This window comes from Mytilus edulis, chromosome 2, assembly GCF_963676685.1.
Source record: "Mytilus edulis chromosome 2, xbMytEdul2.2, whole genome shotgun sequence".
Classification (NCBI taxonomy): domain Eukaryota; kingdom Metazoa; phylum Mollusca; class Bivalvia; order Mytilida; family Mytilidae; genus Mytilus; species Mytilus edulis.
This window is the reverse complement of record NC_092345.1, coordinates 69,926,352-69,950,797: the sequence shown is the minus strand read 5'-3', so window position 1 is coordinate 69,950,797 and position 24,446 is coordinate 69,926,352. Positions and strand designations below refer to the sequence as shown.

Below are 24,446 nucleotides of genomic sequence, written 5' to 3'. Positions count from 1 at the left end.
ATTGTGAAAGAGGTATAACAACTGAAAAATTAAAATAAACTATAAAAAATCGTTTTGGGAAGGGGTATGTCATGTGCAGTGCCAAAATATAAGTATTGACAGGATGTAGGACCAAAAGCGTTTATACCAATATATCCATACATTATTGTGTTTAGTTGATTTTTTTTTTAAATTTATATACATATAGATATATATAGAAATAAGTGAATGGCAGTACCGATAATGACTATATTATAATAAATAACTACAGCGTTAATATGACCAATTCAAACGCCTAATAAGTTAACGTGGAATGTTTTTGAAATCTAAATGTATTCGCTAAAACGAAATTACACCACCGTAAAAAAATTGGGATGTGATATTCCTCTGGAAATGAGTTTTTCAGATACAGCCATATACAGTATATTATTATTTTTTTTTATCATTTTTTTTTAAATATTATAAAAACAATATATACTGGGTGCCGTATACGGTGCAGGAAATGCTTACCCTTCCGGAGCAATTGATTTCACTCCCGGTTTTTAGTGGAGTTCGTGTTGTTTCTTATTTATTATTTATAACTGTTGATGTAAATGTTCTTTGGTTTTTTTAGTCTTTGTTTACTCCTTGGTTTTGATTGTTATTGTCTTTGTCTTGTACATTCATGGAAGTGATTTTGAAATCTACTAATGAAAACTCATCTATTATCAATTAAACGACCAACAAATTAGCCCTATATAATTAGCTCTCACAGCTACAGTTTACATGAATTATGTATATCATTTCAGAAGTCTCAGATAACAGAAATAATAACATTTGACCTATCTTTAAACTCATCAGGGCATGGAATGTCCATAGTATTGGAATACTACGAGAATGTGATTTAAGTATCCATAAAATTGACAAGCGTTTGCTCTCTGTACAGACAGACGTAGACAAATTAGAATAATGGCCACGCCTCCTTTCATTGCGTTATGCTCATCATCGCTCTGAAAACAGCTCTTGGTGAGCCAATAATAGGTTTAACGTATGTCTCTCAAGCTGGAATATGCATAATTTTAATATTTATAATCCGTTTTCTACTTCTCTCAACCGTTTTGTTTTTGTCAATAAATAAGCGAATAATATACTGAAACTGCAGGAAATAGCTGTTAGAAACAATTGAATTTTTCCACAGATCTAGTTATGTGAAGTTTTCACGCTTTGTTAATGTGCTTGTAGCTGGTCTGTTTTGGGACAGATGGAATTTGAATATTAATTTCCCTGTAGAGGTTTCATGGGACGCGAGTCACACGGAAAGTGAATTTCTTTTCCATATTCCTGAATCATAAATCTGAAGACGACAGAAGTTTTATATATAAAGAAGAATTATGAAAAGATCATTAGAACATTATCATAAGAAGCCAAAGGAGGACAATTATTCAGACGCGAGTGATAGCAACGGATCAAATGAGGAGGCTTCGTCAGGTCGAAACTGTGCTGGAACTTTGAAAAAACGGAAACCACTAAATTCATCAGATGACAATGAACAAGATCAATCGTTGGATTATCCTTTTCCTGGCAGACCCAGGAACGCAGCAAATGCCCGGGAGCGGGATCGCACTCATAGTGTTAATTCGGCATTTATAACTTTACGGACATTGATTCCAACAGAACCAGCAAATAGAAAATTGTCAAAAATAGAAACATTGAGACTTGCAACAAGTTATATTGCTCATCTTAACACTGTATTGATGGTTGGGGCGGATTGTATAGATCAACCATGTATTAAACATCAAGCCATGCTCAGAGGAGGAATGGATAACCTACCAAAAACTGTCTGCACATTTTGTCTAAGTGCTTCACGACTTAGAATGGTAAGCGTAACAATTTGAAAATATTTTAAGTCTTTATTATTTCTTTTATTTAAAAAATATCATTATGATGAATACTTTTAAACTTTATTCTGATCAAACCTTTTTTATTTTGGAAAAGAATTTTTCAAAAATAAGTGAATTGTTATTGTGTCAATTTGAAATATCTAAATACGAATTTTGGAATATAATTTTATGTTTTTAAACTTTTCTTAGAAAACAGTTACATTGAAATATTTTTGCTATTAAGTAATCTTGAAAACAAAACTAAAAAACTATTATAATGTTCGAATGTATACATATATAACAACTTTGCTAATTTACTTTGACATTATCAAAACATTTTAGGAGGGATTTTTGTTTTATCATGTGTTCAAATCTGACAGTTACAACCACAATTATATAAAATGATCCGTGAAATATAGAAACAACTGGACTCAATTTCACGGACAAAAGAACAGAAATGATAATTATTGCAAAGAGAAAAGAAAATTTTATCTTTTGGATTCTTTTCACCTTCTTAGAAGTATTCGTCATGCGCCAAATATATTTGAATTTTTTCGTTTCATTTTTTTTCCAATCCTATTTTCTCTCCAATTACTATTTATAGAAATATTTATAATAAATGTATGTTACTAATTAAATGTTGATCACATTCATTAATATATTCTAAAAAAAATATTTAAAGAATGAGTTTAGCTTAATTGCTGGAGTTAGGCAAAATCTCGGAACACTTATATTTCCAAAAATATTCCCTTTCACTAGTGTTTTTATTTATCGCCAAATAGTCAGATCAGAGAGAGCGTTAACTCCCATGTGACCGGTCATTAATTCCTCAGTAAATATCATATCGTCCTAAATTAGAGAAATGCACATTTAATTGACAATCATCTGTCGGTACAGTAAAATGTCAAAGTAATTTCTAAAATTTACATCTATTATCTTTTGTAAATGAGTCGGGGAAATGTTTGAAAATTATTTGTATGTTATAAAAATGGCTTTACTGCATACATCTGCAAAAGTTTATGTTTATGGATTGGAGCAATTTATCAAAATAATCACCAAGACATGAAAGCAGTAAAGACATTTTGGTATCAACGAAAAACACAATTATCACGGAAATAATTTGATTATATAAAACAATGAAAAATATAATATATATTAACAAACAATACCCCTTCTTAGCATTGATAACTGACATGCATTTTTGGGCAAAAACCGTCAATCATGCAAATAAATGCTAACAATTTCACCAGCCATAATTTAAACAATGAAAGGTAAAATGCTTTTTAAAAAATGTCTTCAAATCAAGAAAAAAAAAAGAAAAAAAAAAGAATTTAATTTTTGTGCATGTTCAAAAAGTAAATAATAGGAGTTTCCTTCTGATTACTATTCAGTACTGTCTAATTGAATTTCACTAAAAAAAACTGTCAGGACAGATAACTCCATTTCAAACGTTTCAATGAAATATTTACGTTTTTTTTTTATATATATCTTTTACAAACGACCAAGAACTTTGTCATAGCACCGATACGTTTCATAAATTAACAAAAATCTGAGTATTGTTCTTTTGCCACTATGTCCCAGTATTAGGGAAGGATTGGGCGTCCTCTAACATGTGTAAACCCGCCACATGCTGTATATGTGTGTCTGTCCCAAGTCAGGAACCTGTAATTTAGTGGTTGTTGTTTGTTGCTATTTTAGATAATTTTTTTTTCGTTCTAAATAATTTTGTACATAAATAAGACCGTTATTTTTCTTGTGTGAATTGTTTTACATTTGTCTTTTCGGGGTCTTTTATGGCTGACTATGCAGTATTGGCTTTGCTCATTGTTAAAGGCCATGCGGTGACGTAAAAATGTTAATTTCTGTGTCATTTGGTCTCTTGTGAAGAGTTGTCTCATTGGCAATCATACCACATCTTTTTTTCTATAAAAATCACTTAAACTTTCAAATATATGCAGAGTTATTCAGTAAAACAAAATCTGAAGTTTAGGAGAAAAAAAATAAAAATTGAGATTATATTAAATAGAAATTGTAGCTTAACTATAATTTATTTGTGTTTGTTCTAATAATTTATTTAATGCTACGTTAAGAAGTACAGTTAATATCTTTAAAATTAAAAATATTTGTTGCTTTATTTGTTTACTCATTATACAAGTATATAAAACATATCTTAAATAATATGAACTCTCAATATCTTTTTCATTCATTTCATTACCATTTCAACATTATATACAATTGAACTTCAGAGATTAAACATGATAGTTAACATGCATTTTAAGCAGAACAATTTCCTTTTCCATCCTTTTTAAAACATTTTTACATTGTTTTATCGTGGGTTTACCGGTATTCAAATATTGTAGTCATATATGCACCGGTTGAAAATTGTGCATTTTATTTTATTAAGTAACACTAAATCATTTGCCTTTCTGCAGTAATTTTGTAAGTCCCAAAGAAAAAAATTAAAACATAATCTGAATGTGTTTTTTCTTCTTTCAAAAGACTAGAATGATGATAACTTTTTAATGAGTAATTATTAAAAGCAAGTCCTATTCTAACACGAGTTCTTTGCATGCCTCATCTCTAAATCAAACTGGGCGAAAATCCTACTGAAACATGTTCAAAACATCAGACTTTCCTCAGACAGTCTCCATTGCATTACTCGCCGACTATAGCAAATATTTTAATTTGGGTAGACAAGTTACGTTGACAAAGTTATCTTTTATCATCGTGAGTTATTGATCGTGAATTGTTAAAAATAATGCCGGTCCAAATATTTATCTTATTATTGAATATGCACGTGGTGAAACATATATACTAAAAGAGAGGCGAAAGATACAAAAGGGACATTTAAACTCGAATCATAAGTCGAATATAAACTGACAACGTCATCGCACTAAAGACAAATTACGGTTTACAAAACAAAACAAAACATAAAAAACTCAAGACTAAGCAACACGAACCCCACCAAAGTGCAAAAAACGAACACTTGAAGTTCAATGCATATTTATCAGACTTGGGCTTAAAGCCGTTTCTAGTAAGGTAACTAGAATGCCTTAAGTAGGCATTCAAAGTTATTGAAATGTAACCTTGTAAATATTGGTGTCACGTGCAGACTGTGAAATAACCTACAGCATGCAGGAACTTTCGAGTGAGCGCTTCCGACTAATAGTTTAGAAACCAAATACGCATTTCCCCCCTTGAAAGTGTACAAACCAAAGGGTCCTCTAGATGGAGCAGGCAACATTCGAATATATATACAAGATTCAATCTCTTCTCATTGTAACTTAAACATGTTGTTTATAACCACTATATTGTGTACATACAGATTTATTATTATACATGGGGTTAGAGGTGGATTTATTATAATCATTACAGATTTATATTACCAGGAACAATGCATATTACCGAATATTTGGCGCCAAGCTATGCATAGTAATATCATTCATTGTATTATATATAATTTATATACATGTATGCTCTATTTGTTGTACATAGAAAAAAGAACGAAATCACTAGGTTATGCAGAATTTGGATTGTCTTTAATGCACAACTGGACGTGTATTCATATTTAAATATTACAATAATTTGAGGAAAATACGTACAATCTTCAAAAGTTTCAGAAATTTAAGTACCAATGCCTGTGCAAGAACATGTATAAATAGGTAGACATATACCTTAATACCTTCAGGGTAATACACATCTGTAAAAATTATAATAAATTTCTAACACCATAAGTTTTCAACTGTATACATGTACAAGAGTTGTTTGTTTAAAATTCCCTCCATGGAACAGTTCGTTCCGAAACATCAAAACCTTCACGAACAATTGAAACCATAAGAGATGTATAAATCAAATATAGGTACAGTTCAAACGACATGTGGTTTCAAAACTGCTATAAAAGATGTTTATATCAAAAAGGTACTCTCTAAGGTGAAGAAAAATATGGAAAACTCTTCAACCATTTTTATCTGGTCTTACCCATATGATTGTTTTCTTCTTTGGTTTTTTAAAGAGACAAAAAGATGCGAACACCCGTAATTATCATTATGTTTCTGCTGTTAAGTAAATCAGATGGCAAAACTAATTTCACAGGGGATTGCTGTTTTCAGAGCGAAATGTGCGATTTAGTTGTAAATAGGATTCAAATTTCACCTAATTATTGGAGCGGGTGTTATCACTTGAATTTCAGTTTTTTAAAGTAAAATAACTTGTGCAAAATTTTTGTTTGCTGGAGACTGTAAACTTGGTTTTCACGACTCCAAAGACTAAGTTATAAATTACAGAAAAAACTTTCAGAATATAAGAATAGTTATCTACAAACAAATGTTATGCATATATTATTATAATATATATTTTATAAACGCATTTCATTTTCTTTCAAAACTGACCACTAGTTTTGTCTTGAGGATTTTCACAAATATATATTAAATGATAGAGTTGATTTTTTTTCTCTTGAAAACTTTTTTATATCATAGGCGGAAAAAATTCAGTTCTTTAAAAATATTACACCAGTATCTTGTGTTATGATCACATCTACTGCATACGCATTCAGACTAAAATGAAATAGACTTTATGATCAAAGATTATTAATATTTTTATCTTATGTTTCTACATCTATTTTTTCCTAAATGATATTGGTATTATCTCTTCAGATATTCGTGGGAACTTCTCTAATATTTTATTACAAAACGTCTGAAATCATGCAGTCTTTTAGCATTAATGTCGTATTTTTGACCAAAAAGGCTAATATTTATGTTTTGGTTTTTTTTAATTATTTTTTATTTGTTAAATTGTATACTGTATTTTGTCTTGAATTATATGAACTATGATTGCTATAAGAAATTAAGCAGGTACGATCATTTGGGATTCAGCTTCATTTTTAACGACCCGCTCCCTTATTGTCATCTTTCATCGAAGACAGTCTTTTATGTGGCTAAATATGAGACTGTAAGGTTTCTCCTATTTATTATATTTTATGACAAACTCGAGTTCAAGCCCGTGTATCATGCAATATGGGATTTTAGCATTGGTTTTATTTATTCTGTATAAAAGTAGTACATGTTGAAATCATTTCCCGGGTTATAACCTCAGTCGACCTCTTTTGGGTCATTTTTATTAATGGTGTTTTTCTAGTTCTGGTCATCTGTTAATTCCATCTGAGCAGAAACTGAACTCATTTGAACTTTCTTTCAGTGATAATTTATTTTATTCTAACGGTTTTAATCAGATTGAAGCTTATTTTTTAACCACTTCTTGTAAAGTGTTTCAAAGGAAACAATTAAATCTCATACTAAATACAAAATTTTAAGTTTTAAGAATATGAAATGATTTTACATTTCAAAACTCCATAGACAGTCTAGGAAAACATGATCTTTTTCTATGTCAAAATATGTTTTCCTAGACTGTCTATGGAGTTTTGAAAATGTAGAATCATTTTATATTCTAAAAACTTAAAATTGTGTATTTAGTATGAGATTTAATTGTTTGACTGTCCCTCTAGCATCTCTCGCCCCTCTTTTAGTAACAAGATCTTTAAAAAAAGAGCCGGTCTTTTTACTAAGATTACTATAGTAGAAAACAAAAACTTTTAAGTCAACATCGATACGAGTTGATACTTCTTTAAAGTGGTTGACAGTAATCTTCCAGTCATGCAATATGAATGAGGCAATTACAAATCTTGGGCAAGCTGCACAAATTTAAATAAGTATTGAGTCATTTGAACATCACACCCAAAAAGTATATTATTCGGTAAATGTTAATTGCATTAAAATACATGTCGTGCCAAAATATACGTTTTATTATAATTTGATATAAGCTGCACCAGGCAATTATACAGATATTGTAAGTCATCCATTACATGTCAGACAGTCAACTGTAGATGTAAATACAGCAATGTTGAAATTAAAACTTTGTTTGCTTCATTTACCTAACTAAAATGTCTTTCGGAAAGATATCTTCTTTAGAATAGAGCACATGTTTTCAATATGCCTAGTCGTAAACCCTGAACTTGCATGGATTGCTAGTCATTCGGGTAAATCGGCCTGTTGTATTGGTCCGTTAAAATGCAGAGCATGTCATTAATTACCTTAATTTATAATCCATTTTAGCTTTAGAAGTTTTTTTGAAGAATAAAGACACAAACCAAGAACTATTTGCAAATGCATAGCGATAATACAGTAACGGAAAAATAAAAACGGCTAAATATCTATCGTTCTTAAAAAATTGAAATGAACTTATTATTAATTTTCAACAATAAGGGGGACCAGTTCAAATCTTGATTTCCAAAAAAATAAGTGATCTTGCACTTGTGCATTTATTCAACATGATCAGTTATATTAAAAAATGCTAAACAGTAAATCTAGGAAATACGGATTTCGTAGAATGGTATTCGGTTATTATCATGCAGGGACACACAATCATTGATTTTTTAATAGTGAATACGTTTCAGTAATAAATTAAATTCTGATATAACTTTTCGTTATATAAATCAAATCTGAAAGATTGTGTCAATTCGGGTGGGTGGGTACGCCTATATGAAACCGAAAATTACTTTTTGAAGAAAAGGAAAAACATTTTCTGATAAGGAAAAGGTTTTAGCTAGAACACTTGAAAAATAGTATTGTTTTGAAATATCGTTAAACACCGAAATCAAAAAATTAAAATATATATATATACCAGGTATATAAAAAAATACTTGATGAATTGGTAAAGGGGTGCAACCTGTTGTTGATTTAAAGGAACACCCCTATATGATAAATGATGTCTTAAGTTGCCTCATAATACGTCATGCAGAAAGATATGACGATATCGTGTCTGTTTTGTCGATTTTATTTGTTTAATGTTGCAGTAACAAATGATCATCAAAACCTCAAAGACTTCTAGGCTTTCTTCATTCTGAGAAAACACGATAAATAACGTATTTATAGCTTCTCTGACATAAATAGTCGTTTACAGTTAATAACATTGCTAAGACGTATTCCACAGTTGTTCAGTCGAATTGTTCAGAATGACGGATGACAATATTTGGTTTCTGAACATCTGTTCTTGGTAGATTTTTTATTTGAGTTTAGAAACATTACTGTAGAATGATTTTGTTTTACTTCCATAATAATGAATGTTGTTGGAAACAAGCTCTTTCTGTCATTTATGTTTCTAAAATTTGATAAAATCGGTAACATATGTCAGATTTTGTTACATGCCTGTCAAGTTTTCTGACGAAACATTTCCATCCGAAATGATAAATGTATTGTATACAATTTCGTCTTATCTTAGCATGTAGCATATATTGTAAAAGTACAACAATTGTCTACTACGTTCTTGTATAAACTGAGAACACAGTGTGTATTACTTACACCTTCGTGTAACCTGGCAAACCGGTATTTGTACAAATGTCATTGTTGGATATGAGTAAAGAGACATGTAATACGTCAATAAGACAGCAATCCAGCGACAACATGATCTCAATGACATCTACTATGAATTTGATGTTTTGTTTCTTTCCATTCCCAATTTGATTAAAAAACTATGAATATCCATAGATCTTCATAGTTTTTTAATCAAATTGAGTATTGAAATGGAGAATGTGATAAAGAGACAACACTGAACCCAACTAAAGAGCAGACAACAGCTGAAGGCGACCAATGGGTCTTAAATGCAGCGAGAAACTCCCGCACCCGGAGTCGTGCTTCAGATGGTCCCTAAACAAACATGTATACTAGTTCAGTGATAATGGACGTCATACTTACTAAACTCCGAAATATACACAAGAAACTATAATTAAAAATCATACAAGACTAACAAAGGCCAGACACGCTCAAAAATGCAGCGGAGTTAAACATATATTTTGAGATCTCAACCCTCCCCTATACCTCAAGCCAATGTAGAAAAAACAAACACACAACAATAGCATACAATTGATTATGAGGAACTATAGTCTTTTCTGTATTACTTTAATTTTGGTTTTTGTGGAAAATGTTTTAAACACGTAAAAAAATAAGGGCTTGACTCGCTGTGTTTATGTTTATTTTTTGTTGGCATTTGCAACTGAAGATCATCGATGTTAAAATTTTATAAATCAATTAATAAGAAGATACAAATCAACGATAAAAATATGCCATCATTCAATTTTCAAAGTATGTGTGTGTGAAATATAATAATAACAGTGTTTATAACATGCGGGAAAATATTAGAAACCGAGTAATGCAGCCTTTTTGTCAACCACGAGAAGAATTTATTTCCAAGATAGGGAATTCTAAATTATACATTATCGTGACATGCTTGATGCATAGTAATTATTTTGTAATGTCAGTTCACTATATACTCGATCTACATGAGTTTACATTTACATCAACACAAATTAAGATGTGACTTTTGAATTGTTTTCTAGGACTCGTATATAATTATAAATGGTCGTTATTTGAGAAGTTGTCGAGTTATTTTGTTTATACCATGAAATTGATGTATGCCTTCAAAATCAAGCAAAAAGGGGAAAAGTTGTTTAGCCTCATTATATAATACCTCAAAACCTAAATTATTCGGTTCCTTACATCTCAAGTTGATGTAAAAGAGACTTGATAAAATCGGTAACAAGAACTCAAGTTCTGAGACGAGCTGCAAAAATAAACGGAAGTTATCGTATATATTTTTGTTGGGTGCCATAGGAACCTTCTAGCTATTAAGATAATCTCGTTTGACGCTCGACTGCAAATGAGCTTAGATGCGTCCCACATTAACACGTGGCATTAGAACTTTTCATCAGTCACTGGAAAATGCATATAAGAAATCCTTTTGACATAAAATTAGGAATAACAAGAAAGAGAATCAAAAGTTCTCATTATGAGGTTGATTGTTGTGTGAAATGTACAAAACACCTGATGATGACACCTGAAATACACGCTCCAATGCAAACATATGAATATCATTACAAAAAATTACTGTATTATAATTATTTCTAAATCAATTAAGACAACTAATTAATCTTATTGACAGGTGCCTCTTCTTTATATTACTTTTGACCAAGTTATATTTGATCCACATGCTTCTTTCTACATATTTGTTTATTTGTTTGTATGTTTTAAAAACTACTATATTAAAGAGACAATATATGTTAAGGGGCCAGCTGAAGCCCGCTTTGAGTACGGGATTTTCTCGTTGTGTTGAATTAACGTTTACATACAATGGCATTAATATATGACGTCAACGTGTATAGTAGACGTGAAATTTACCGATCCCCAGTACGGGTCAATTTGATTGTCTGACGGCGTTAAACCAATCACAACCACACCTTTTTTTTATCCGGTTCCGAAAACATAAATGAGGTTGAGTATTGGTTGTTTAACGTCCAGTGGCAAATATGTCATGGATGTTCAGGACGTCGTCAATGAGACGTCAACCTACCGACACAAATTATCGTTTGAAATATAAGTCAAGATAAGAAAAATATGACTCGATCACCTTCAAACTCAGTAGATTGTGTCAATACTTTGTGTTATGCAATAGGAAAACCCTTGTTAGAATTATTGATAGTAATGCAATAACATTTTTTCAGCGCCGATATCTTAAGCTTTCAAAAATAGTTTGTATATATGGGAATTAACAGGAAGAAATTTAAAGATATCAGTCTCAAGAACAATCGATAAAATTATGTGACCGACTTGAGAAAATTGTTGTTTTGTAATTTGTGAAAACGGATTAAAAACATGATAACAAATTGAATAATTCGTAATCACAGATTTAATTCGTTACCACGAATATATAATCCGTTATAACGAATTCTTCAATTCGTGATTTCGAACTCTTATATATATTTTGAGGAGGTTCTAAATTGTCTTCCGTAAAACATGCTATTCAATCTGTAAAATTGCTTTGAAAAGATGTAATATGCTTTAATAATAATGTTTCATAATTTAATTATTTAGTAGTCTTTTACGCTAAAGCATAGGCGGATCCAGGGGGGGGGGGGGGGGGGGGCTTGGGCCTTTCGTTGGAAAAATTTGTTTGATTATATAGGGAATCATTGAAGCATGAATGGAGCTTAGGTCAGTCAACGGGCCCCCCTTAGGAAAAGTTCTGGATCCGCCACTGTAAAGCAGCACAACCCAGATTCTTGAACTTAAGTCGACTAAATAGAAGAAAAAATAGAGTATGTTATTCAAGTCAAATTCAATGGCATGTTTCCCTTTGTTTATGAATCCTCATAAATTCACTTATATCCTGTCTGTAAACACGTTGGAGTCCTCCATTAAGTTCATAAATAAAAAGGCAATGGATGCCGAATAGTTCTGCCTTCTATGTACCCTTGTTATACATGAAGAAAAGTAGAATCCTTATTTTTTTTGGCAAAATTATCCAGTGAAATTGACGACAACAAATAATGGCAGCACATCCTACATCCATTTTAGAAAAATAAAATCATATCAGCAAAGTGAACCCGATTGAAGTTAGAACCAATAAAACACTAAAAATTCAGTTAAATAATAAACAATTTCGAATTTGAACTCTTTAGTAAGCTATTTGTTCATTTTGCATTGAAAGTTGCCTGGTAATCTATCCTGAAAAAAATTGCATGTCCCTCTGCACTCAGGAGTCTACATCAAGGCAATAGAACAGACAATACCGATGGAATTTTTTAAAAGAACATTTGCAAAGATAAAGCTATAAGATTTTTCAAAATTGTTTGTGAAACCAGAACGTAGTCAAACCTTCCAAATCGTCAATTGACAACTGACAGAGATCATTGATTCATTGACTTATTATACAGTAACACAAACAGACATGTATAAAACTTTCAAATAAACTTTAAAACAGCAGCAGAGTTTATCATCTCGAACGCAGTTTATAAGTGATTGTTACAAATGAAAGATGGTTTATTATTATTATTTTATTTTAATTTTTTTTTTATCTCGAATGCAGTTTTAAAATTAAAGACAATATTCTAATAGCTAGCTGTGGATTTGAAGCCAACATACTTTTCAAAATTACTTGATAACAGAAAGTAAGAGTAAAATGGTGATAAAATGCATGACTTCTCGGCAGTGGAACATGTTTTTTTTAATCCTTTTTCTTGTCAAACACTTTAAATCAAACTGTAAAATTTTGTCCTTTACCCTGATAAAACTATATGACATATATCAGAATATGTTACCATTAAGTTACATTATAATTCTAAAAACCCGAAAATTGATTTGCAGTAGATGTTTAATTATTTCCGCTTACATGAAGGCTTAGGTTTATATGAATTTCTACGTATAAATGTATACTGTAATGTCGCTTTTGTCATTTTTCTTTTAGAGATGTCCGGAGAAGCGACATAACTTATACATGATTTATACTTAAAGTAAGTATCGGACATATAAATAAATGCAATTTTCCAATTATTAGCGACTTTTGACTCCGGCGTATGATTATGTTTGGACAGGTTATCCACCCTGTGGCTGGACATTCTGGCCATCGGTGTAGTTAGAGCAAGTAATAGATGTAAAATCAAACTTGTGAACAAAATAAAGTGGTTTTACGATGATGATTTTGAAGTACTATATTATAGAAAAACATAGAAACAGTTATTTTTGTTCCTAGATTGCACTGATTGGAAGCTTGGTATACTTCTTTTAGTTGCTTATACCGAGTCAGTAACCGAATTTCATACCACAGAGTATATAACCTGTCCAAAAATTATTATAACTCGAAGTCAAAGGTCTCAATATGAAAATAGTCTTTTGGTTGTGGAACATGATGGTTATAATTGGGTTATCTCCCATTGACCAAAAGCTCAACTAAACAAGAAAGATGCATGTCTGATAAGTCCGATACTGTAGTCAATTATAATTTCTATCGCTTGTCCTTGTATAAACACTTTTCTATAAATTGTTGAAGACAATGCGTTTATATGTGAATGCTTATGTCACATGGTTGCTGTTTCATTTGTGTAGATTACAAACATACTTTTATCTTTAAATACATGCAACCTCTCAAGCGGTTTAACGTGGGTTGTTCCTCTATACAGTCAACCTCTCAAGAGGTTTAAAGCCGGTTGTTCCTCTATACATGCAACCTCTCAAGAGGTTTAAAGCCGGTTGTTCCTCTATACATGCAACCTCTCAAGAGGTTAAAAGCCGGTTGTTCCTCTATACAGTAAAATGTCTATTCACAGAACTTTTGACACAAATCAGTGACAGTAACTGGCACTTGTGTACAAAAAAGATGGTCGCTTAAAACAGGGAAGCAATCGAACACAATACATAATTCTATTTTGTATGACAAGTGTACATCTATATAAAGAAGACTGTAGCTTCTATCATAATTCCATCAATAAGTTTTTTATTTTTTTATTTCCAGATCCGACCAGAAAGTTGTATGTACAAGGATATAAGAGTTTCAATGCAGTCACGAAGATAATCCAATATAAAAAAGGAGTTTGCATTTCAGTCCGGAATATAATGCACTTCTAGAGCTATCGAAAATAGGATTAAACCAGTCCAAGTCTTAGTGAGACAATATAGTTCCAGTTGAACTGTTTAGTAACATGTAATAATAAATCGTTCAGAAACACTATACTGGAGTTTATAGGATAGACATTTGTTATACTGTGTCGCTATTAGTTCCATCTTAACAGATGAAAGCAATCATCAATCATATATCATAATGCACTGTGTATATATAATTCTGACTTCGTTTTTTGTATCAAAATACTGTTGTTTATTTAATTGTTTTTGTAATTAAAAATAGAGTATATACAAATAAAAATTTCTTCCATATATGAAGAAAAAAAATATTTTCGAAAATTTTAAAATTATGAAGAACCAGAAATAACTACTAGAACTATGTCATTTGGTCCTTGGTGGAGCGTTGTCTCATTGACAATCAACCTTAATAATGTTAAGTTACATGTAGATCAAAATTAAAACAATCAAGAAGTTAAACAATTGCTACATGTTTAACACCTCTGCCTTTGAAGTCATCTTTAAAAAAGAGACATTAATTTTGTTGCCAATACTTACACAAAGTATCCTTTTGGCCTTTTAGATCAGTACATGCTTAACCTCACCACACACATATTCGTAAAGTATATTCATTTGTGTATAATATATTGCAAGTTTATTTACATCGAGACATAATTATGTTTTACTTTTACAAAGCGTCTTTTGAAAACTAACGAAATAGGCTATGATTTAGTGATATCTGTTTTTAGATGATGCCTGGTTGAGTATTACCCATTTGGTTTATTACCCACTGTTTAGCCTGGATCTACACCAAAAGTGGTGGACTATTAACCACATAGCTCATTTTCCACTTCTAAGCCATGATCGATACCTAACCCCGATTAACTGTTAACCATTTACGACATTGTCCGTATATTAACCCGGATCAACACCACCATTTGTTAATTATTGGCTTTTTGAAACATTAACCACCCTAGTTTGAGTTTTTATCTGGATCGAAAACGTCCCTTGTTGACAAGTAACCATTTGGGACATTATCCATCTATTTATAGCCTAGATCGACATCACCTCTGGTAGACTATAAGCTATTTGGGATATTATTCATCGATAAGCCGATCGACATTACCCCTGGTTGAATATTACCCAGTTGGGACGTTATCCATCTATAAGCCTGGTTTGATACCTCAATGGTTGACTTTTAAAACTAGTTAGCCTAGATACAAGTCACACCTGGTTGACTTAAACAATTTGGGACATTATCCATTTATAAGTCTGGATCAACACCACCCGTGTTGATTGACTATTACCATATGGGCCATAAAAATCCGCCTATTATTCAGGAAAGATACCTTTCTTAGTTGACTATTAACCATGATCGACAGTGCCGAATTAGTTTTTCGTTTAATGTTATTAGATTAAATACTTAGTCTAACGTTGGCTTTCTCTTTGATTTGCTTCACAGTGTGTTATCCCAAGATCTAATTATTATCTAGATTACAACTAGTCATTGATATGGGTTTTGCACATTGTTGAAGGCCATACGTTGACCAATAGTTGCTGATATTGTCCTTTGGTCTCTGGTGAAAAATCGAAATCATACCACATCTCCTTATTTTATACCTGTTGAGGAAACTAAAATAAATAAACACAATACTCTTGTTTTCATAACGATATTATGTTTCTAATACTGTGTTCTTTTATTATATACCACTGTTGTCATAGTATTCGTATATGGACATCAATAGTCCATTCTTTTAAACTATACTCATGAGTATTTTGCATATCTGTTAAAAGCATATTGTCTCTGGAGTTTATACTAGTTCTGGACCATCATTTCAATATAGATTTGCCAAGCAAAAATAAAGCAATTGTTAAGCATGTTAAGCAGATAGATTCCTTCCTCGATAATAGTTTGCTACATGTAAGACTACGCGACTTTTTATATGCTACAATAGGTATTACAATATGAAAGAGGTCAGGTATAATAAATCCAAGATTTCTCATTCTTTGAAATGTTTGACCATCCATAAACAGCAACTGTTTAAAGAACTGATCTAAACCGCCTATAAGTATATGCACAATGTTGATAGACAATACTCCTATTAATTGGTGCGGAGTTATGGAATTGTTACTGGAGCACATGCGCACAACTATCACCGAAGATATCAGTTCAGTCACTGTAAAAAACAACTGGTGAACGAACTGAGAATAGAAATCGTCATTAAAATAGTTCAGGTATCCCCACCAAGAATAATAATGCGGATGAATATCCAACAACAATAAAAATAACATTGAATATCTGAGATTTCCTTCCACATGTAACCGCAACAAGTGTTTTACCACCTCATAAAATCCCAAAACTGCCGCCATTGTTATCGTCCACATCATGAAAGTTTGTTTAGTGGCATTGAAATACATGTGTTTATATCCAACTCGCATTTGGCTTTCATATGAACCTAAAATAAACAAATGCATCTTTTAGTTCATTCTTAATCAACTATACAGAAAGGAAATACTTTTGAATACAAACTTGCATAAACCAAGGATTTGTATAGTATTACTATACAAATCCTTGCATAAACTTAATAGAATAACATAAAAAAAAAGGTAAAGGGAACATTTATAAAGGCTTTTCATATATACTTTTGGTTCAAGGTCGTCCTGTGATAACAGACCCTGACGTTATTTTGCAAGCTCGCGTGAAATAAAATATTATTGGTTGACTTATGATCAATGCTTTAATGTCCAGCGTCAAATATTTCATCCATGTTCTGGATGATTTTTAAATAAACTAGAAATTGAATAGAGTTTTATAAAACGATTTATCTGAGGAGCTTAGGGTCTTATTTTGGAATGTTTTGTGCTCTCTTTCTATTGAAAACACTGAGAAATACCCGTGCTCCTGTGGACCACAACTTAGTTTTGAAAAATGACAATAAAGAAAAAGAAATAAGCATAAAAAATACATTAAGGTTTTGGCACTTACAGCAATAAAAGATACAAGTCACTATAAACTAATAATTTCAAAAATAAATTGAGGATACGCAAAAATAGTACAATTTGGCGTAACTAACAAAAAAGAAGAGAAAATGTTATAAATATAAATTGTATGCATACTGAAACAAAATAAATTCCATGTCACATAGGTTATCTCGTTTCGTAGTTTTTCATTTTTTGTTTTCCAGACACCATCAGGTTTGGTTGAGCGTATCTATATGTCACGGATACGTTCCACTTTTCTAAACTAAAGTCACTTCCTCTACTGTGATATGCCCAAATATCATTCCTACTTGCATGAGCAACACAACGGGATTATTCCGGTTTTTGTAGGGTTCTTTGTTCATGTTGTTCAATCTTTTTTTTCTGTAGTTTTCTGTGTAACGTTTAATAGTCTGTCTCTTCGTCACATTTTTTGGGTCGTATGTTTGAATTGAAATTATGTGTTTTTGTCGTCTATTTGTATCGAACTTATGATTTTGGTTATTGTCACCTAAATGGTATCTTTGCTTCCATTATTGTAAAATCATTTTCCAGTTTATCAAACACTTGCATATTCTTAAAAAATAATGACATGTTTGCTCATTCACTTCCAGTTTACCAAATGATTAGTTGTAAGTACCTATTACAAGATCTGGTTGGCATAATACTTCATTTAACAAACCTTTAAAAATAGTATCCCAGCAACTACAAGTACATTCATCATGTGATACTGGCTTTTTGTCTGGAACCCATAGTTTCGAATAAAGAATTCCTAAAAAAGACAGATACATTTTACCCAGGCTAACAGTGTTCAAACCAAAAAAGACAAAGTACAAAACAGTGTTATTTTGTTCATTAACGTTCTGAACGTTCTAAGTAATTATATATTCGTTTTAAATGTGTTTTTTTTTTCGACACAAGTGTTCAAGATTTAAATTATTATATAGCCAACTTGCTATCATCGGAAGAAACTATCACTGTAAGTTCGACCATTTGACTAGGAAATAATGCCTTGATTTGAGTTTTGTCTACAGGATGAGGTGACATACTTAGGTATTCCAAATAAAATTGAAAAGGTTTCAAAAGAAATAGTAAAATGGTCTTAATAAATAGCATTCTGCATACAAAAAAACTCATGGTTATTACAACTGTATCATTCAGCTCTAGAGGTTCATCTCCTTCACAAAGATTTTGAATATCATAATAATATCAATTTTATTTTTCATTTTTAAATCATTTCTTCTCTATTGGGTAACTCTAACTAAGAAAAGCAAAATACCATGATACAGTTTTTACCAATAAAGAGATCGGAGTTATGCCGCTTTGTCCAACAAAAATCACTTTTAAACATAACGAAAATGGAAAATCATACAATTAAAATCTTCCACGCCTCAATTCGCCTCATAACATATTACTAAAATCGTAACTCTTGTATTGCTGATAATTTTTTCTGGTCATTGTTTCTACCTAGCTAGTATATTATTTTGATAACTAGCTAAAACTAGGCAGTTATACGAAATTATACAAGTGTGGGTCAAAGTGGTAAAGAAGTCTCAGAGGAAAGCATCTGGAAAAAAGTTTACAAATACGGACGCCAACTGTTGCGCCTTTCAATAGCTCGGGTAGCTTTTTAGCTTAAAATGACTTCATGTGTTTTTTTCAATATTTTGTATATGCGACTGCTCGAACAATGGTTTTCTTAGTTTGTGTAGTAAACCGGCAGAACACGACTACTATGTAAACAAAGTCTAGCTACCCATGACATTATCAATATAAAGTCTTCAGACATTTTAATAAGCTTATGTTATTAATGCTTATATATACATAGTCCTTTATTATAAAGAAACGTAATTTGCATAATGGTAATATCTTAATGTCTTAAAATATAGTGTCAATTTAATAATAATCTTTTAGTTCGGTACTATTGATAACATTTTAACTCAATCTGTATTAACCGTCAGATAATTTTAAAAGAGTTGGAAATGCATGTGTGTGTCCTCTTTAATTCGAATAGCTAGGTACATGTTGATAAATGATAAATAATCTTCAAACTTACTATTTCATCTCAGTGGGTTTTTTTTTAGGGTCTAATAATTATGATGATTTTTTTTATTCATATGAAACTATTGTTTATGTATTTTAACAGCCATTGGTCAACGTAGAAGATAGAGTGTGATGTTGTGAACTTTACGTTTACAATATTCCCGAGTTGGCATTTCTTATAATGACGTCATTGCAAGGAAGCTTTTGGATCAAGACTTTTAAGTGATGAAGTTGCTATCAACCCCTCGAAACTTTACAACCGCCCTCAAGACTTTGTTGGCCGATAAGGAATATATATTTCTCTGATGACGAAGAATATATTCCTACAATATTCCTATATTTTGTAAGTGATACATGGCTATTGTAAAACAAAATCTTGCTGATCAATTTAAACAGAAATGGCATACTGACGTGCTAGAATCGCCAAAAGCTTTAAACTATCGTATGTATAAAGAAAACTGTGAATTTGAATATTATTTTAAAAATTTAGATGATAGAAATATTATTACATTATGTAGACTGAGAACAGGAAATCATAGATTTCCTATTGAGACTGGTAGATGGCAAAATGTTGCAAGAGAAAATAGAAAATGCTTAATTTGTAACTCTGGCGATATCGGAGATGAATTTCATTATATTTTTATATGCTCTGTATTTAATGATAGTCGTAAACAGTTATTGAAAAAAAAATATACAAATCAACCAAAATCGTTGAAATTTAATGAACTGATGAATAGTAAAAATCTTTCTGATCTTAATAGCTTGTGCAAATTTATAAGACTAGTCAATATGTATGTAGGCTCTCCTGGGTAGCTCATGTACTTGATATAATTAAGTTTAATATGTATACTGTAATTAATGATATTTGACTCTGAGACTCTCTTGCTTTCGTATAACTTTTGCATGTATGTACATATACATTATGTAATATTTATTGTGTGAATCTCTATACCAATGTAATTTGGTTTGTTGAGAAATAAAGATATATATACAATCCCAACCTCTTTTCATCGAATGTAACCTACCGAATTAGACTCATCACCGAGTATTACTTTGATTTTGCATGAGCAGCATGACAGGTGCCACATATTGAGCAGGATCGCCTTACCCTTCCTGAGCAACTGAGATCGTCCCTGAATTTCAGTGGGATTCGTGTTACTCAGTTTTCTATTCTATGTTTCGTAAATTGTTGTATGTCTTTTCCAACGTTATTCGTTTTTGCCATGGCATGTAAATTTGTTTTCGACTTATGAGTTTGAATATCCTATGGTATCGTTTGACTTATTTCTCTGTACCTACGTTTCTGCAACGGTATGAGAATAAAGCTAAGGATATTGAAATAATCGAAATAATAATTGTCTTACATGTATCAAATAGGTGAGCTTGTTGTTTAGATTATTAATCTAAATTTGTTTGAAAAATGAAAAAGTATTCATGATAATAAGCATGATTACTTTTTTGTAATTTCATTTATTTACAAAACCAATTGACTAAACACTTACGGTGAAAACAAAAACTCTTAAATGTCGTCAACAAATGATTCAGTGTATAAGCTGTTTATTTCCTCTTTGTCAGTTTTGTATTTACATGAAAACATACATTCGTTAAACACAAAAATACACATTCTAAAAACGACTTACACAAGGTAATACATCATACATGACAGAAACAATCTAAATTTAAAGTATGTTTAAATAAAAGTGTTGCTATTTCTTATTTTCTTCTTTTCTTTTTAAATTTTAATATGAAACCAACTGTCTCTCCCAAATATACAATTTACAACTTGCTTCAAGTTGACTATTAAGTCAGAGACAATATTGTATTATATGTCTCTGATTATATTGACATTTTTTTTATGAAGATTTATTGTGAATATTAATGTATGGTTTGTTATACTTGTCCTCCAGCTATATCTTTTTACTGATTCTATTTTAATAACAAAACTTGCATAGTCAGTAAGTAATAATTGAAATGCTATGCGTTAATATAAGCGTCTGCTATAAATAGCCTTTAGATTTGTTTATAACAGAAAATAAAAAAAAAGTGTGACTGCGTGTGGAGGTTCTTACCTATATGAAAATATGGCAATATGATCAGCAGGCAGAATCCTACCAAACACTGTGTATAAAAGGATCCACACAACATCTTAAAGCGTTCCATCGAATCAATAAATACGCTTTACACGGATGTTGTCCACCATTTCCTTTCTCACTATAATTAGGATAAATAATTACTCACTTTCACTACGGTAAACATGGTAAAACACAAACTTGTTAATATCAAGTCGATAATTACGGTAACCTCTTGTTCATGACTCTAAGGGTCATGAGTGCATTGATGTATAAGACTTTTAAATTGCGCATTGTTGTACTTATACACATAAAGAAAGGAATTTTACACATGCTACATTCGTGTAGAGAGCATAATCCGATTTTTATTAGACCATTGTAGACGTCTGTAAATGTCTAAGTGGGTAAATAAACTCGACGCTGATCATATACTTACAAATTCATACCTGTGATTTTTTTCATTTAGATTAAAACTACAGAGTATTTACATTAGAAAAACAAAGGATATATGGGGTATCCATGACACTAACAGGACCTATAAACATAGATTTTTATCCATAATAAACATTTTAAATTATACGATACATTTTAATTGAACCAAGACGTGTGTAAAGCACCTGGTTACCATTTACATTTACGGTGCATTACATTGTACCTATTCTGCAAATTTGGTAAAAATCAAGGATAGTTTAAGAAAGTTATTAAAATTTAAAAAAAAATCTTGAACAAAGAGTGAATGTAATGTTTCCCGGCAGAAAAAAACTAAATCCATTTATAAGTAAAATACGGAAAACAGGAATTTTATTTTTACAAAATGTTGTGGATACTGGAGTGCATTGTCTGATCATAAACAAGCTTCTGTCCAAGTTTGGTAGAAATCCAGGATATCCAGAAATTTCAAAAACTTTAACCACAGAGTGACTATATCTGTGGACGCCGCCACCGACGACGACGGAATGTAGGATCGCTATGTCTCGCTTTTTCGACTTAAGTCCAAGCCCCGACAAAAATCAAAATCCTGACCACATGTACACTTTCCATATACATGTATGTGACAGCCTGTAAAGTGATACTTCTTAGCATTCAAACTGTAGGAGGATTTACCATGAAACGCTATTCACCTCTTTTTTAAGTGATTACTCCAAATAATGACAAAGTTCAACTATCTCCCAAAAGATCAAATATCAATTAAAAATCAAAAGCCTGACCTCATGCACACGTTCAATATATGTTCAAACAGTCAACAAAGTGATAATTGCCTAGCATTCAAACTGCAGGTGGAGTTATCTGGAATAACTATATATACCCATAATGGGGCAATCAGATAGACAGGGGCTAAACATTGCAATATGACCTCAACTTTTAGTTGCAGGAGCATAACAAACGACGAAACAAACAAAAGGGAAGTTATATCTTATATAAGTTTTATCAAAAGTGTCATATTTCATTTATAGAATTCCTGATTCTTTAATTCATTTCGCTACTATAAAAATAAATATCTTCAGTAAAGCTTAACAAGCGCTATTTGCGAATTGTGAGGACTCTATCGTCTTCATACGTTTTCTATATGTACGGGGAAATAATGACGTAATTAAAAACAAAAGTTTTTAAATCTATACTTTAACGAGAAGACCTCATTTTGTGTGTCGCTTCTCTTCCTCCAACAATAAATTGATCATCATGCCCCTGTGTCCTATAAGTACCATGCATAGTCGCATAAAAATGAAAAATAAATAAGCCAATCGGAGTGTTGTCCAAATCGTGGTTTTTAGATTGTAAGAACCACTACTATTATACCTCGGTTTTAACTTAAGCATAATTTTATAAGTACGCAGACGGGGACAGGACAATTATTTTTGCGTTTATCTGCATGTAATGATCAGTCGGAAACCAGGTTGAAATAGAACAAAAGAATCGAAGCTCTTTGTTAGAGAAGGTGATAAATGTTTACTGTATTGTTTACTATAGTGACCAAATTTTTAAAAGTTAATAGAAACAAACAAAATTGCAGTTTTCTTCTCAATTACGAGGTGTTTTACTTTAAAAACACCATTTGCATAAGTTTTCAATTTATCTAGTACATAGTTAAGCAGAACAATTAGATATCAAGTCGACGACATGGGTATCTTTCAAGTTGGATGAAGAAAATGCATAACCTTCGATTTTTATGAAAAAATTACCACGGACGGAAAACATATCAATCTATTAGTTCAGTAATTTTCGTGTCTGCCCTTCCATTATGTGACTGAAGAAAAAATTCCAAAAAATGGGTAACAAAAAGAGAAAATCGAATGCACCTTTTTATGTTAGGGCGTGTTTGAGTTGAGTATTTTGTCTTGATATCGTACAAAGTAAGAATATTTCATACATCGTCTCGCTTCTGATTCTATCATTTTTATATATTTAAGCTACAGGTTGACTTTATAACACAAAAGAATCACAGTACTAAAAGATGAAATATATGGGTCAAGTGAAATACCTATCTAATGAGTCACAAAAACACAGAAGGTGTGTTCGAATAGCTATTTTTTTACTGAAAGTACTTGACGACAGTCTTTCAAGTTGGATGATGAAAATGCATATCTTCGAAAAATTCTAATTTTTTGTGTGTGATTATTAGGGTTTATAGTCTTCATACACTAAAAAAATCAAATCTGCCCTTCCACGAAATATTTAATTAGAATTTTTTTAAATGTTTATGAATTTTCGAAAATTCCACCTGACAACCGATCAGACAATAGTTTTAAGTTGAATCAATGCAGACAAGATTATTAACTGATGCTCATTAGCTAGTTGATACATTTGTCTTTTAAAATACAACTAATATATAAGGATCGTAATGGTGCAATGTGGAGTAAATTTATCGGTTTCCAAGAGCAATATTGGTAGCGCGTCATCCCTACAATGGCTTCCATTTCTACGATTGTGAAAATGAACTGGCGTAATGGGGAGATGATTTTGACGAAGTAGACTTCTGACTGTGTATACTAGTATGATTAAAATACTAATATAATATATATAAACACTCTATATAATATAGCAGTGATCGCCATGGAGAAGAAACTTAGAATTAATAGTAA

The 24,446-nt window shown here is 31.4% G+C and overlaps 2 protein-coding genes across 2 annotated transcripts; one reads left to right on the top strand and one right to left on the bottom strand.

Annotated features, from left to right (window-relative positions):
* The first annotated feature begins 961 nt into the window (after positions 1-961).
* Positions 962-14,750, top strand: LOC139512795 (transcription factor 15-like). Its single transcript, XM_071300711.1, has 2 exons — positions 962-1,835; positions 14,172-14,750. Exons 1-2 carry the CDS (start codon positions 1,350-1,352, stop codon positions 14,229-14,231), a joined length of 546 nt encoding a protein of 181 aa, XP_071156812.1. The 5' UTR covers positions 962-1,349; the 3' UTR covers positions 14,232-14,750.
* A 1,179-nt stretch (positions 14,751-15,929) lies between these two features.
* On the bottom strand, positions 15,930-21,768 carry LOC139512794 (uncharacterized). The gene is made up of 3 exons (XM_071300710.1): positions 21,367-21,768; positions 17,937-18,026; positions 15,930-16,731 (listed from the first exon to the last, which is right to left on the bottom strand). The coding sequence occupies exons 1-3, from the start codon at positions 21,455-21,457 to the stop codon at positions 16,106-16,108; spliced, it is 807 nt and encodes a 268-aa protein (XP_071156811.1). The 5' UTR covers positions 21,458-21,768; the 3' UTR covers positions 15,930-16,105.
* Positions 21,769-24,446: the final 2,678 nt, after the last annotated feature.